At 31.5% G+C, this 16,726-nt stretch overlaps 1 protein-coding gene across 3 annotated transcripts; it reads right to left on the bottom strand.

Annotated features, from left to right (window-relative positions):
• Window positions 1-8,379: 8,379 nt before the first annotated feature.
• On the bottom strand, window positions 8,380-12,503 carry LOC101217113 (uncharacterized protein At4g26450). 3 transcript variants are annotated; one of them, XM_031888742.1, is made up of 4 exons: window positions 12,252-12,500; window positions 9,960-11,990; window positions 9,592-9,781; window positions 8,380-9,284 (listed from the first exon to the last, which is right to left on the bottom strand). In XM_031888742.1, the coding sequence occupies exons 2-4, from the start codon at window positions 11,891-11,893 to the stop codon at window positions 9,213-9,215; spliced, it is 2,196 nt and encodes a 731-aa protein (XP_031744602.1). In that variant the 5' UTR covers window positions 11,894-11,990; window positions 12,252-12,500; the 3' UTR covers window positions 8,380-9,212. The 3 variants fall into 3 exon arrangements, with proteins under 3 accessions (XP_031744602.1, XP_031744604.1, XP_004139761.1); XM_031888744.1 differs by having other exon boundaries at window positions 9,505-9,781; window positions 9,960-12,503; XM_004139713.3 differs by having other exon boundaries at window positions 9,960-12,500.
• Window positions 12,504-16,726: the final 4,223 nt, after the last annotated feature.

Genomic DNA, 16,726 nt, shown 5'->3' with positions numbered 1-16,726 from the left:
AATAACCAAAATGTGTTCATCAACCTACACATAAAACTAATACCTGTTAGTAGTTCAAATTTCTACCCACATAGCTGATGTAGAAAAAGGGGAAAAAGAAAAAGGCTAGCTTAGACTCTCCTTGAGTGTGTCTCTCAAAGCAAGAACTTAAACTCCTTTAACCACAACATACTGAGGAGCCGACTTATTTACTCTTACCAAAAATAGCGTTTTTTTTGTGGGAAAATGGTACAAACAGATAGAATGTACATTCTTAATCTTGAAACTAATAAAAATCACTCCTCTACTTATTTATTATATATTCTTTTCTTCACTTCGTCAGGTTAATAAACCGATCATTAGTAACACGTGTTTTGACTAAGAATGGTAAAAGATATTTCATTACTTTTTATTGATGATTGTTCTAATTAAACTTTTATATATCTACTAAAAAATAAAAGTGACTTCTTTGACAAGTTTAAATAATTATTCGTAAATGAAATAGAAAATCTGTTTAATCAAAAAATTAAGTGTGAGGCTCTGATCGCATTTTGCCTTATGTGATAAGATTTCGCAGGGTAAGAGTAGGTTGTGCGATGAAGGCTACACTAGGAACTGTTCTGCGTTTTGAGCTTACTTCAACAAAAAGTAGTCATGTCATCCTTGTGTAAGAGAGTCGGTGATTGATTTTACTTTGTTGTCCAATCAAAATTCAGGATAAGGAAGTGGCAGTGTCATGTGCGTTCTAACATTGAACCATTCTCACCGTCGGACAAAAGTAATCATTATGGTATAGGAGACTTCACTAAAAAGACTTATAAATAAGTGAAAGTCGATTATTTTGAAACTGCTTTTACCCTGAGCATATTTAAGGAAGAATTGAAAGAGTTAGATTTTCAAAGATTTCTCACGAGCGTGAATCAAGCAATTAGGAAGTGCAAGGAAGTTCCCAGCTAAAGAGTTAGGCCTAGAAAGCACATTGATTGAGTGGTTCTTCTTTAAAGTGTTTTAAAAAACAAAAAGGATTTCCAATGTATTTAAATCCAAAGATAATTTCATTGCAACATCGAGATATATAATTTCTATTATGCTTTCCAAATACGTATGATCTATAAATGCATAAGATATGCACCACTAGCCGTTTGGCCATTCATCACTTTTATAACACTATACAAAGATTTCTTTACTTCAACTTTCTCTATGTTTTCATACTTTCTTTGTTTTCCAAGCACATTCTAAAGGGCATTGGTAATTTGATCGAGTTGGTTGTTTTATTCTATGACAATTTCAAGATATGTTTGCATTTTGAAATGTCTTAAAGAGAGAAATCTTGACCTGGTCTTGCTTTAAAAAGTTCACACACACACATGTTTTATTCTGCAACAAATGCAAAATATGTTTGCATTTCAGACAGAGCCACAAAGTGTTTTAAAGAGAGCAAGATTCATGACTCAGTCTTGCTTTAACAAGTTCACATACACTCACATGTTTTATTTTATGGTAATTAAAAGATATGTTTGTATTTCGGACAAGACTACGAAAGAGAGTGAGATCCGTGATTCAGTCTTGCTTTAACAAGTTCACACACAAAAAAGAAAAGAAAAAATACTGTTTTATGAGGTCATGCATGTTGTGTTTGAACAAAATCTCTTAACACACGCATTTAGACTTATGATAGAGGTGAATCGTTGATTCGAGTGTTATATATGTTACAATCATGTAAGGATACGACAGATAGTTAAAAGAATACTCTTTTATGACCATGCATGTTGTGTTATTAGAATGTGTATGAATTTATGCTTTGTAGTCAGCTTGTTGTGTCACAAGGGCAAGTATAAGTTTATGTTTCATATTTTATCTATTGTCTCATTTAAACAAGTGCAAATTCGTGTTTCCTATTTAGTTATAATATGTATGGAAAAGTTACATGAGACAAAACTCACTTGTAAAAAGCATATTTTGATTGACTTTCTAAATGCTTGAAAAATGTTTTAGGTAGAATTTTTTGAAGACTTTGAAAATCAATTCAAATAAGTCCACAACCAATAGAAACTGAATTATTTTCTTTCATCCTTATGTTTTAGAATCGAATTTACGTTTTGTATGAAGAGAAAAAAAAGAAGTCTCGTACTTGAATCTCTCAAAATTCTCTTAAGCTGAGCTTTAAAGACAAGAATATGTTTTTGAGAATGAATTCCAAAGCAAATGATTGTATGGCATTCTATGAAGAAATGATAGCAAATTCAATAATTCTGCTTCCCTTCATTAGCTTTTTATGCCTTATTTTTCCTGTTTTTCTTCCTCTTACTGAGACTGAGTAAGATTTCTTTTACAAAAGAAATAATAAAAATGTTTTCACCAAAATATAACTTGACTTGTTAAGACATACTTGCAAAAATGTATAAATTTCAACCTGTTTGTGGTGCAAAATCAAAATTAAAAATAGGAAAAGTATCAATTTACACCGTGAATCCATGGATTATTTGTATCATTTTAGATATTGAACTAATAATTATATCAATTTAAACCTTCAATTTAGAGATTTGTATTATTTAAACTCAAACTAATAATTATATAAATTTAAACTCGAATTTTTATAAGTGTGTCAGTTTAAAACCCAAGCTTATATAATTGTATCAAAACAAACCCTCCGTATGTTTTATTTGAAATGCAATTATGAAAATTGAAGGTTTAAATTGATATGTTTATGTAAATTGAAAGTTTAGCTTGGTACAATTGTAAAAGTTTAAGATTTAAATTGATAAAATTATTAGTTTACATTCTAAATTGATACAACCGAGAGTTCATATTTAAATTGATACAATTAGCAAAACTAAATTGATATTTGCCCATGTAAATATGTACATACATTCAATTCTCTTGAATATAAGAGAGAACTTTATCGGATACATAGCTCTCATTGGCAAGTTTAAATAATTAACAATACATACATAACTCTCATTGACAAAAAAGACAAATGTAAGTCACTTTTGGATTACAGACCAATCAGCCTAACCACCTCTCCCTGTACAATATTATTGCTAAAACTTTGGCATCTCGTTTGAAGAAGACTCTAGTAGAAACAATTGTAGAAAACCAGTTGGCTTTTGTGAAAGATAGACAAATAACAGATGCTATCATGATTGCAAACGAAGTCATTGACTATTGGGAGGGCAAAAAAAGACAAAAGGCTTTGTTTGCTCCATATTGGAAAGGCTTTCGACAAAATCAATTGGGATTTTATCCACTACATGCTCATGGTGAAAAACTATACCCTGCAAAATGGAGAAATTGGATGAAAGTTTGCCTTCGCAATGTCCAATATTAAGTTATTATCAATGGAAAACCCCATGGTAGAACCGCTTCTACAAAGAAATAGAAAAACTCTGGAGAAATTACCTATGTAAAGGAAACAATAATTAATCCAACTCACACTTTGTTAACTGGTCCATCTGCACAGCACCAAAGCATCTTGGAGGACTTGGACTCACAAAGGTAAAAGATACAAATTTCGCTTTACTATGTAAATGACTTTGACTTTATCATATGGAAGAAAACTCTCTGTGAAAAAAGATGGTAGACGCCAAGTATACAAAAAACTATCCCTGGTGAATACCCTCGAGAAGAAAAACATAGTACCACAAAAGCACCATGGAGAGCCATCCTAAGGGTAAAGGACTGGTTCGAAACAAAATTCAAATGGAGAATCAATAATGGCGTCAATTTGTCTTTCTGGTAAACCACTTGGAGTAGTGACCCTCCCTTATCAAGAAAATTTCCAAGGCTCTTCGCATTATGAAAGAATCAGAATGCAACCATAAAAGAAGTTTGGGATAGCACTTGTTGTAATTGGAACATGGAACCGAGAAGACAGTCGAACGAGAGAGAGCAGGACATATGGCTTTCTATTAAAGCTTCCCTTCCGCCTATATAAATGTAAATGGAGATCCAAGTAAGCCTATTTGGAACTTAAATGGAAGCTGTTTTTTCACCATTGCCTTGGTAAAGTTAGCGCTGTTTGAAGAAACAAACAGGATGCCTACAAATATCCACCAGCCTCTTCTAAAAAACCTATGGGGAGCTTACATCCCCATGAAATGTAGGTTTTTTATTTGGACAATCTTGTATGAGCATATCAACACCATGGATATGATGCAGAAAAGAAACCCAAATTCATACCTGAACCCAAATTGGTGCACGTACTGCAAAAAAGCTAGTGAAGATATAAATCATATATCTTCCTTCAGTGCCAAAAAGCCCAAGAACTATGGAAGAGGTTTATTTGATCATTGGCAAAGAGATGCTGGAAGCATATGCTAAATCCATGTGCAAGAGCAAAAGCAACAACAACAAAAAACATAATAAACATTAATGTTATAGCGGCAGTCTTGTGGACATTTGGTTGGACAAAAACAACGCAATTTTCAACGACAAGTATATCAGCTGGATAGAGTCTTGGAAAAATGTCTACAAGCTAACTAGTCTTTGGTCATTAAATTCTACAGTCAAAGTTCTATTTCTCTAAATTTGAAAGCCTTTTGCAATTAATTTATGCTTTCTTCTCTAGCCTTTCCTTTACTTTTCTCTAGCCCGATTCGCAACCAACTTGATCAATAAATTTATTTTTGTGTTATGTGAGCTATTTTATATAGTTCTCATAGCAGAGTAAGTCTCTTCTTTTAAAAAGAAAAAAGAGAACATTTTCTAAAACAGGGGAAGGTAGTAAGTAATGTAAAAAAATAGGTCGGAGCAAAACTATTGATAAAATATGATAGTTTTAGGTTCACCGCTTTTTTATTATTATTTATATATATATTACATGTGGGCCCATAATTTTTTCTTTTTTATTATTTATATATATTAAGCGTGTGACTCGCATCTTCTTCTCTTTTTTATTATTTTTATATTTATTATGCATGGTCCCACACCTTATTCTTTTTTCATTGTATGTAGGCTAACTATAATTGATTGTCATTTTATGAATAATAATTAAATATATAGCGATATTTTAAAAAAATTACAAATATAGCAAAGTTATCGCTGATAGACTTGTATCGTTGATAAACTTGTATGATCTATCAATGATAGACCGATATTTGCAACGTGGTCTATCGATAATAGATTTTTATCATTGATAGAATTTGACAAGTTTTTGAAAATGTTGTTTTTGCAAGTTTTTGAAAATGTTGTTATATACTTAATTATTTTGAAACTAAGTGCTAAATTTGCAAGTATCTCTTATATATATATATATATATTAAATATTTCAATTCTAAAATATCTTACCTTTAAAACAAATATCAACTTTTCAATTTTAATTTTTTCTTTTTCTTTATTCTTTATTTATATATATATTAAATATTTCAATTCTAAAAATATCTCTTCTTATTGAAATTAATATCAACTTTCCAATTTTAATTTTTTTTCTTTTTCTTTATATATATATATATATATATATATATATATATATATATATATATATATATATATATATATATATATATATATATATATATATATATTCAATATTCAATCTTTTTTTTTTATTAAAGTCACTTTTCTTATTTTGAGTCAACATTTTTTATTAAATTTCCTTTCTTTATTTTGAGACAAGATCAAAATACCATAATTTATGAGTAATTTACTCAATATATGTATATATATTTATTTATACTACCTAAAAATAATGATTTGCTCATTTTAAACTAATTTCTTGAAAAAAAAAACTTTTATCAAAACAAATTAATTTTTACTATATATCAAAATATCTCAAACAAAATATTCATCCCAGTATTAAAATTAAATTAATAACAATAAATTCCTCGTACTAATGATAGTTTCCTGATTTGGTTAGGTTAGGTTTTCTAAATTAACTTGCTATCGAATCATAATTTTTGTTTAAATTATTTCACGATTCTTGTTTTTTTTCTTTTGTCATAAACATTAAATTTTGTTTATTCAATTACCAACATGAGCAATGTGCATTTATGGCTGTTGAATAAGAAATTTTGAGACCAATCACAATTGCCACATCATTTATTAAATTAATAATGAAAAGTGCAAATAATTAAATTTGAGACTAATTAAAATTGACATGCGCCTCAAATTAAAGAATTGAAAATATAAATTGGCCAATTCTAGTAATGCTACATGTTTTCATCTTAACTATTGGATTAAATTAATCATTTGGTTCAATTAAATATTATTTACTTAGACTAAGTTCAATTAAGCCAAAAAAATAAGTTTAATTGAGTCCAAAAGACTAAATATAATTTAAATTAATGTGGTTGCGCCCATGGGTCTGGTTCATGGACTAATCAGGCTCAAATTCATAAAGTCACTAGAGAACTTTATAAATAAAGGAGTTCTTCTCATTTATAAAGGGTTGGAAAATTTTGACTCTAGAAGGTCTAGAGAGAATTCTTCGAGGAGCTAAAAGACTCCCTAACTCCTGAAGCCGATCATCCTCGAAGATTGAAGCTCTTTTAAAGATACAAACTTTCTTCCAAGACTCCAACTTCAAGAACATCACATGCTCCGCTTTCTCAAATTAAGCGTAGACATTCAACCAACTTGAAAAGTCACGTGCTCCGCTTCTCTAAATCAAGCGTAGACGTTCAACAAACTTCAAAAACAGCACGTGCTCTACTTCCTCAAATCAAGTGTAAGCATCCAATCGAGAGAGAATCAGATTATCAAATTCTAGAGATAAAATCACATTGCATCGAATTAACAAAAATACAACATCAACACTAGTTCAACACCACGAATCAAATTTCTCCGAAAATCTCGTGCGAACAGTGGCTCCAATTGTTATTATTATTATTGGAGTAAGCTTCAACTTCTCTATATTATAATTTATTATTTTAATTTGTTTAATTACGTATTTTGTTAATATATATTTTTTTAAAATTTTGAAAATTAGAAAAAAAGATAAGTGTAATTTTAATTAATAAACTATCAAGTTAAATTAGAAAAGATGAATTTAATAAAAAATTTAAATAGTGAGATGTTTAATATATATATGTATATAAAGGAAAAAGATTAAATTGAAATTGAAAATTTGGGTCCATGATTAATATATATAAATAATGAAAAAGAGAAATTGTGGAACCACGTACAATAAATAAATAGCTTGTATGTTCACGAGGACAAGAGATCCTAGGTTCAAATCTTCACCCAGTATTTATTATATTACCTTTGCAAAAAAAACTAGTCAAACAAATTTAGCAATTAGATTCAAAATAATTAAATATATAACAATATTTTAAAAATTTTACAACTATAATGAAATTTGTCAAATTCTATCAATGATATGACCATATTGTAAATATTGATCTATCATTTATAAATCATACGAGTCTATCCGCAATAATTTTACTATATTTACAATTTTTTTTTAAATTTATTATATTTTTAATTATTATTAATAAAATGACCATCAATTACAATTATATCATTTTAACCCAAACCCAAACTATTGCTAGTTTTCACATTCCCATTATTTTGAAACAAGTTCCAGTCAATTCATCAAACTTTGAAGAGCTTCAATTACATTGTTTGGAATCCAATGCTCGATTACTTTATCTTCATTCAATTTCCTAGATTTGTTTATAATCTAACTTCCTAAACTAGATGCGTAGAATTTTTCAAAAAAGGAAAAAAAATCAACCATAAACAAAAATTCTACAATGTCATTTTTCCACAAAGGAACATATGAGATAACTTGTGTTAACGACTAAACTTTTAACTATAACAATTTAATTTCTATACTCTAACAATTTTAGCAATATAGTCATCATTATAAAAATTAATATATATATATATAAAACTGCTAATTCATTCATCCATAAGTTGATCAAAATCAATTTTTTTTACAAACTAAAAAAATATTAAGTCATTACCAAACAAATGTACACTTTATGATTACAAACTTCAAAGTGTAATAACTAATTCTTTCGCAAAAAAAAACTAAATTGTTTCAATTGGACGTTCCAGATTGAATATTACAATGATTGTTGTTTCAAAATAAGATCAAAGAGTAAAATGTTATTTCAAAGGGTGTTTAACCAATTTTTAGTGTCCCATAACATTATAATAAACAATAAAAAACCAATCAAATTTTGGTTGAAAGGCCAGCAAGACAAACAATCAAAGATACTTCGGAATCACAAAAATGAGTGTTAAGAATCTTAATATTTAGAAACCAAAGTAATACCTGTATCAAACTTGCAAACCAAAAATATACCTTTCCTTTACAATGCTTAATACTTGTTCTTTTTTCAGTTGTCACATCTTAAAGGATTGTTTAAAAATAATAATTAAAAAAATTCTACTAAATCTGACTACCATTTCAAAACAAGATTTCTTGTGATAAAGTAGAAAAGAACAAAAAAATACTTGAAGAAGGAAAAGATCAAGGTTTCATTTGTTCACATAGTATCAACTTCTTGAAGAAGAGTAATTGCTTAGATATGCATAAAAAGAAAAATTATTGCTCACCAGGAAACCGGAGAAATGTTGAACAAGATTGTCAACAACTCAGCAACAGAGTGATGCAATCTGTGCAGGCAGCTGAATCCTGACCTTCAGTTCATTCTAGAGCCTAAAATCTTCAGCAGCAGACAACCGGCACCCTTGTCTGCTCTGTGCATTTGGATGTTCCTATATTACCTACTCTCTAAACTCTTTGTTGCCTCCCAGCACGGTCGATACTAGACAAAAGGAAGTCCTCTCCTCAACTTCCAGGTGGTTATAAAGATCTAATTCACAAGCCAAAACTTACGTATTTCGCTTCCCCCTGCTCATAGAAATGGTTCCATCAATTGACTGAAAGCTGATTGTTCACACCATCCTTCATCTTGAAAAGATAAATATAATATGTTCAAGTCGAGCCCCCCCCCCAAAAAAAAAAAAAAATCAATGGAGAACAAGAAAAATACTTAGATATACAGAGATGTAATAAGACCCAGAATTAATTGAGCGGCAAGCAAATGAAGAAAGTAAAGAGAACTGGCTGATACAGGCCATGAGCTATCATTCTGTCTTACAATATTCACCTATTTCCTTCCCCAACATACAATTTAGACATTCGCAATCTGCATGAAACAACTGCATATCCTCCCTTTTGCATAATACACAACTCCTACCATCACATTAAGTTAAACTTATTCAATGGTGTCCAAGCACCTTTGGTAGATTGATCACATAACTATATTGATGGACAAAAGAAATTAAAATTCTGGCATACTCAATGGAATTTCCCCCAGGGACATGTAAATTAGATCATCATCCGCCAGAGTTCCCTGAAATAATAAGCAAATGACAGGTCATTAAACCTATAATCAAGTTTGGCAGATCATTAAACCTATATCAAGGTCAGGAAGGAATGCCTATGAATTCATATAGTTCTAAATCACTAAAGACCCAGAAGAGGGTGGAGATGGAAGTAAGTTGTGATGGGGATAGAGAATTGGGCACTCCTAAAATATATAATATTAACATTTAACGAAGTAAGAACCTCACAACAATATAATCTTTAAGAAGCCAGCCAAAGTTTCAAAAAGAAGAATCTTCAATAAATGACGAAGTTGGATATGAGCAAGGAAGTACTTCTCCATTGGAAAGAGGCATTTCATTGTGTATTGAATTAATGTCTCCTTGTACAGAAGCACAGTTGGAGAATTCTGCTCCAAGCAACTCTGAAATCATAAGTCCATAGCCATCTTGAACATCAGGCATATCTCCACTATTTTGTGCGTTGTTAGGAAAGCCATCCAATCCATTAAAAACAGTCTCGCTCCTGAATTTTGCATAAATACAGTTATCACAAAGTTTTTTTACAATTTAAATTTAAGAACTCTCAAAAAGTGATAATACTAACAAAATGTAGGTGAGGCGAGGTACAGACGTACAGTTATCAGCATATTTAGGAAAATGTAAAACCAAAATAGATTTGATTAGAGGATGAGGTAACTTACTTTCTCTCAGCATTATGGAAGGTCTTGTCAACTTCCGCAGTGGAGTCATCTTCCAAATCAATAATTTCAATCTCTTTACCGCCAGCCACCACACTATTTTGGCCAAATTCAGTAGCATTGCTTATAGACAAGTCAATATCAACAGGTGCTATTTCTCTTTTTGTTTCAGAAATAGATGGGAAGATGAGAAGAGGATTATTTTCGTGATTATCATGTATATCAGAAGCCTCCATAAGATTAAGGTCACAGATCTTAAATGAATTTGGAAAAAGCTGTTTTTCTTGTGCATAATCAACACATTGCTCACCCCCGCCTTTAATGAAATGAAAACCATCCACTGAGTTCACACAGTCAGCAGCTACAACAACTTCATTATCACACGCTGGCTTGCTTTCCTCAGAACTAACTTTCGTTTTATCAAACTTCAGAAGGTCAAAGGATTCATCTTCCTTAGAAGTCATCAACGGTATCCATTCTCTTGGTTTTTTGTTCCCCTCCCCTACATCACTCTCATCCAAAGATCGTTTTTGACCCCTTTCTTCAAACATCAAATCACTCCTTCCAACTCCGGCAGGACTTTGGCAAGATTCTTCCTTGCTCTCGTTCCAAAATGGTCCATGCTGGAAAGATTGAGATGTCAAAGAGCCAGCCTTCTCACTGTATCTAGGACATAGCTCCTCCATTGTTCCAGCTTTTTCAACAGCTTCGGGTTTAGATCTTTTGGAATTTAGATTCTCGACATCAAGTTTCTTAGCTGATACAGCACCAGATAATGCACAACTGGAAGGGCTACAGTCAATTGAAGTTTCAGAATCTCTGTTAGTGTTGATAACAGAAGGATGTTCTGACACAGTTGTAATAGGATCTGCCTTAGAAACCTTGTATGCCAATGCAGAGCGAGTTTTGGTGGGGAACTTCGTAAATCTGCAGAATGCTAGTAGATCGGTCTCTTGCTTCACCAAGGAATCACCATCACCAGCTTCATTCTGGCCAGATAGTTTCTCAGCCACACAGTGTTTCTCAGTTTCATTGATATTGGTACTATGCTTCACCTCCTCAGACCCCAAATCTACGTTACTTAAATCATCAGAATCTTTAGCCAGTTTTGGCTCAGATGGAGGATCTTTCCCAACAGCAGAATTATTTGCCTTTGAGCCTGCATCATCTGGCAAAGGGTACTTAACCAGTTCAGGTCCTGAATCCTCAGGCGTGTCACCTTTTTGTTCTAACTTTGAAGATTTAAGATCTTGCAATTCAGTGCCAACCTCTTCACCAGTTTGCTGTTGATTACCATAAGCATAAAGATTATCAGTGTCATCATAAGCCTCTGTATCTGGAGAAGCTCTACCTCTATCATTACAATTATTGCTCCTACTATAATCCTGACCAATCCAATCAGAACCAGTACTTCGGAAAGATGTGGATCTTCTTCGTCCTCTCAAATGATTTCGTGATGGAGTTGAACTATACTCATCATTTGGATGCCTCCTACCTGACCCAGAGTCAGGTCCAACATATCCTGAATGAGGAGGTGGAGCAGTAGATGTTCGTCCTTCTTCACGAAGTGGACCCAATTCCTGAAATTCAGAAGAGTCCCTTCTCAAACTTCCTCCTTGCCATTTACCAGACAAAACACTAGATGGGAGCAAACCTTGAGAAACTAGGTATTCAGCTGCAAGACGACCTGCTTCCATAAAAATGTCAACAGAACCTCCACCTCTTCGCGGAGGAGGCAGTGACTGTGATGATTGATATGATTTGGGGTATCCCTGACCACGCCCAAAGCCACTGGGATGATTGAAGTTTCGATAATCATTCCCGTATCCTCCATGGCCCCTAACCGATCCCTCGGGAGAGATTCGAGAAGAAGCTAATCCCACTCCCATGGAACCAGACCTAAACCCATTTCCCGTATTACGTTGACGGGGATGCATAGTTTCGAAAAAGAAAAAAACAACCGGAAACAATTAGGTATCGGTATAATTGTCTGATTCCACTACAAAGGATCGAAGAATCCCAATCTTCGTTTTCCTGAAGAAATCAAGAACAACAAAAGAATCTCTCGGTTTAAAAAAGGCAAGATACCCCGAAACCCTCAGAAACAATCCAACAATGAACCAAAAAAAAAAAAAAAACGGAAAGTTATGTTCCAAATGGAGAAAGTTCCTGCGAAAACATGTCCTCCCAAATCCGATTCCACAAGAATTCCCCAACTGAAGTTGAAGAGTACAAAGCAATGAAGTGGAATGGATCTGAATGATAATCGATTGAACAACCCAAGTAAAAGCTAACCTGATTAAAACAAGAATCAATTACCAATCCGTCCAGTTGAAGATGAAGGTGATTTTTGGTAAGGAGAGGAGTTTGTTTGTTAGGTTTTGTTGATGGAGAAAAATAAATTCGTGAAATTAGCAACAGCTTTTCTCCACCATTTCAAAACCCATCAATTCGGCTGATTTACTCAATAGAGCGTCTTAATCCGTACCTACAAAAATTGGTGATTGTAAAAGGCCTTTTTTTTTTCCTCCATCGAGGACTTAGTGCTCATAACACAAAGCCCTTTTGCCCACATCAACCAAACACAATTAAATACTCATTTATTATTTGTACTTATTTAAAACACCCTTCCTTCACAATCAAGAACCGAGTTCATATAACACGTTTATATACCTAAACACAAGAGATCCTCGACATGAATCCCCACTCCGAAAACATCTAAAAAAAATGTAAAAACATTGGTTTACATGTCCAATTCAAGAAGAGTTTGATTGAAAGTTAGAAACAAAGTACCATTTTGGATTATATTATGGTGTCCAAACATCTCATTAATCTATAATTATCTAAATTTAAAACACTACTCGAATATATTTTAAACATTTTTATCTATAGTATTTAAATAGAAAAAGTTTAGAAACACTTTTTTTTCGCAATTCAAATCAACCTTAATTCAATTGAATAGTTACTTCTATTTTTTGTGTGTAAATTTTCATCTAAATAAGTAATTTAGTGTGAAAATTCTTAAAGTTTTTCAATGAAATAAAATAAAACTTTTGTATTAAGTTATTTCCTTATCCATAAATAAAAATGTACAATATTACAAATACATCAAATAATTCATATAATGTCCACAACCAATGTAAAAGGTTAAAGTGATTCAAACATATACACAGATAAATTTGGATATGATATTATATATAATATTTTTAAATAATACTAATAAAAAGAATTAGGGATCTCACATTTTGGTAGAAATTATTTTTCTCTCGCCTCCAATTCCCTCGTGAACGAGAGTTCTCTCTATCCCTAGAAACTCAATGTCTCGTGGTGAAAATGAGATCTTTAATCAACATTTGATATGATAATGAGTGTTTTCATCCATTATATTAGGCTTCAATTGGCAATATATATATATATATATATATATATATATATATATATATATATATATATATATATATATGTATATGTACGTATGTATGTGTATGTACGTATTTGTATATATACGTGTGTATATCTACATGTGTATACATATTTTAAACACTGCTCGAATGTATTTTAAACATTTTTGAATAGTTACTTCTATTTTTTTCGGTAAATTTTCATCTAAATAAGTAATTTAGTGTGAAAATTCTTCAAGTTATTCAATGAAATAAAATAAAACTTTTGTATTAAGTTATTTTCTTATCCATAAATAAGAGTGTACAATATTACAAATACATCAAATAATTCATATAATATCCACAAACCAATGTAGGAGGTTAAAGTGATTCAAACATATACACAAATAAATTTAGATATGATAGTATATATAATATTTTTAAATAATACTAATAAAAAAAATTAGGGATCTCACATTTTGGTGGAAACTATTTTTGTGTGACTCTCATTCCCTCCTAAACAAGAGTTCTCTCTATCTCTAGAAACTTAACGTCTCATGGTATAATGAGATCTTTAATCAACATTTGATATGAGAATGAGTGTTTTCATCCATTACATATACATACATACATATGTATGTATATGTATGTATGTATATGTATGTATATGTATGTACGTATTTGTATAGATACGTGTGTGTATATCTACGTGTGTATATATATGTATGTATATATGTATATGTATGTGTATGTGTATATAGTATGTATATGTATAGATATATGTATGTATATAGATATATGTATGTATATAGATATATGTATGTATATAGATATACGTATGTATATAGATATACGTATGTATATAGATATATGTATGTATGTTCCGGTGAGTGGTTCTTCTTAAAATGTTTTTTTTCTTAGTTTTGAACTCTCAAATACATTTCTATTGAATTATTGAGTATATGATTTTCCTTATGATATCACGTCTTTAAAATAAACTTGAATTATGAATAATTTGGATTTGAAATAATTAGAATGATGAATGAAACGATCTTTTGTACTTTATGCGATGAGATTTCTCATACTTGTGTGTTCTAGTGTGAGATATCTTATACTTGTTGTGTGATATGGAATATGATGCCTCATATTTGTTGTGCGATCTGATATGAGATGATCTTTGCTTGTTGTGTGATCTGGAATATGATGCCTCACATTGGAAGACACACTATCCATGATGGAATACTCCGCATAGCAGTTGTTGGAATTTTTTGTCCTAAAACTCGTAGTTTGTAATCATATTTTGTTCAATAAAGTCATTATTGAGAAATTGAATATTATAATCTTAAATCCAATAAACTAAATTTTGAGGCTATTTCTGAGTAAACTTGAACTTTATGTGGATTAAGTTTAGGTATATAGCGTAAATAGTCTATAGTATATGAATAATGGTTGGGCGCCTTATTTAGATAAACTATGGATGTGGTTCGCTTTGTAGTAAATACAAATGAGGTAATCCTGAATCGTTCATGTAGAGACATGAGAGTGGGGGCATCCTATGCAAAATGTTTACATAAGACTAAACCACGAAATAATCACATTTTACGTTATAACACCGTTTACTGTTTAAGTGATTATCTCGATTATTAATGACCTAGGTAACTTAATCTTAATCTTGAGCTAACTATGAACTCCTGTTCACATGAGATTATCTTTAGATCTAAATGGGTGAGAGCAACTAATCAGTGTTGGCTTAATAAGCCTCTATTTCAGGGTAAGATCAGGTGGATAGCTAGAAACATAGTATACAAGACGAAATTCACTCCTACCCATTTTAGTGTTAGTAGATAGGTTGTTCTTTTAAGCATTGAATCCAAGTCTTGAACAAGTGGCCACACCCTCTCATTGGCCTGAGAGGGATTAAGTTTATAGGGTTTAGTGGATTAGTGGATTAGTGGACCTTAAACCAATTGTTCAATAGTGGATTAGTGGAACTTAAGGAACAAAATGTAGTCTTGGGGGTAAAATGGTATTTTGACCAGACCAAGGTTACGAACAACCTGTGAAGGATTAACTTACTAATTATGGTTTTATCAAATGGACACAAATATATCTATACTGAGGGGAGTGCAACTACGGGACTTTAGTGGAATGACCCATTAGTTAACGAATATTGATTAACTCGATTTAAAAGAGTTTAGCCATTTAATCTTGAATCGTTGGAACTCATGATCTATAGGTCTATTAGGTTCTTTTGCTATGCCATATGGAAAACTTAGAATAGTGTGATGGAATAAGTCGAATTGTTCGAATTTGGAGAAGAAAAACAAACCGACAAGTATATGTGATATAGCCGTCAGATTTCAGATTAGAAATATAACTTTATGTTTAAATGAGATTTAAATACTATAAATATGAATACAGATTCATACTAAGAAACTCGGAATTGATGGAAATGGTCAAAGTTGTAAAAAGTCAAAATGTTGATTTTTTACTTTGAAAAGTCAAACTTTGACCGGCCTTATATTTAAATGTGATTTGAATTTTAGAAAAATGAATGTGGATTCATGCTCGGAAGGTTGTTTTCATCTATGTGAAAATTTTTTGCCCTTTTCAAGTAATTTTGGAAATTACAAAATCATTCTCCAAAATCTTAACCAAAATTCTACCATCCAATTTCCATACATCTCCCTTAGTTCCTTCAATCAATCGGGTCCCACAACCCGGTTCTAAGTCCGAAGATTAACGGGCCATCTCTAGTGGTTGCCTCGGTTTATGTTTGTGAGGAGATATCAAGGATTTCAGAAAGTTTCAAAGCTATATTTTCTTTAACCCTAATTTGTTTTAATCAGGGCATTTTCAAGCATGTTTATCACTAAATAGTTTAGTTGCATATAGAGTAAAAGTGATCCGTTTTTTCCTCTGTGTTGTATGCTTTCCATCAGCAGCAACCAAACAAAAAAGTGTGGTAAACGCTTGAGCTAATAAAGGGTACAAAGATGTAATTAAATATGCAAAATGATTCTATGATATGAATATATGATGAGTTATAAAGAATGTGTCTCTATGCGATATGAACCTTTATGCATAATTTGAAAAGAAAATGATTTCCATGTGACTTATAAATATTTATGGAAAAGATTTGAATTGTGTTGAAATAGTTTGTTTAGACTCAATGCTTTGTTATTGAAACACATTGATTGTATCATATGAATTTAGCGAAATGAATTACAACGCATTGTGGCAAAGCTTGACCTATTAAATGTGTTTGTAAAAGACCCCACTCATTAGACATTTTCGTCTAACCTTTCAAATGTTTTGATTTATTTTTTCAAAATTTCCCACTCAAGTAGTGAAGGACAACCAACATTTAACTTGTCGTCTTGATAGCCT

Source organism: Cucumis sativus, chromosome 7, assembly GCF_000004075.3.
Source record: "Cucumis sativus cultivar 9930 chromosome 7, Cucumber_9930_V3, whole genome shotgun sequence".
Lineage (NCBI taxonomy): Eukaryota > Viridiplantae > Streptophyta > Magnoliopsida > Cucurbitales > Cucurbitaceae > Cucumis > Cucumis sativus.
The sequence above is the reverse complement of the archived record's forward strand: the minus strand, read 5'-3'. Positions and strand labels throughout refer to the sequence as shown.

Bases quoted from the DNA above. Each gene is read 5' to 3' on its own strand.
- LOC101217113 (XM_004139713.3), bottom strand. From the start codon at position 11,893: ATGCATCCCCGTCAACGTAATACGGGAAATGGGTTTAGGTCTGGTTCC. The intron at 9,782-9,959 runs GTAAGTTACCTC...TGCAAAATTCAG, and splicing joins TTCCATAATGCTGAGAGAAA to GAGCGAGACTGTTTTTAATG. The intron at 9,285-9,591 runs GTACTTCCTTGC...TTATTATTTCAG, and splicing joins TGCCTCTTTCCAATGGAGAA to GGAACTCTGGCGGATGATGA.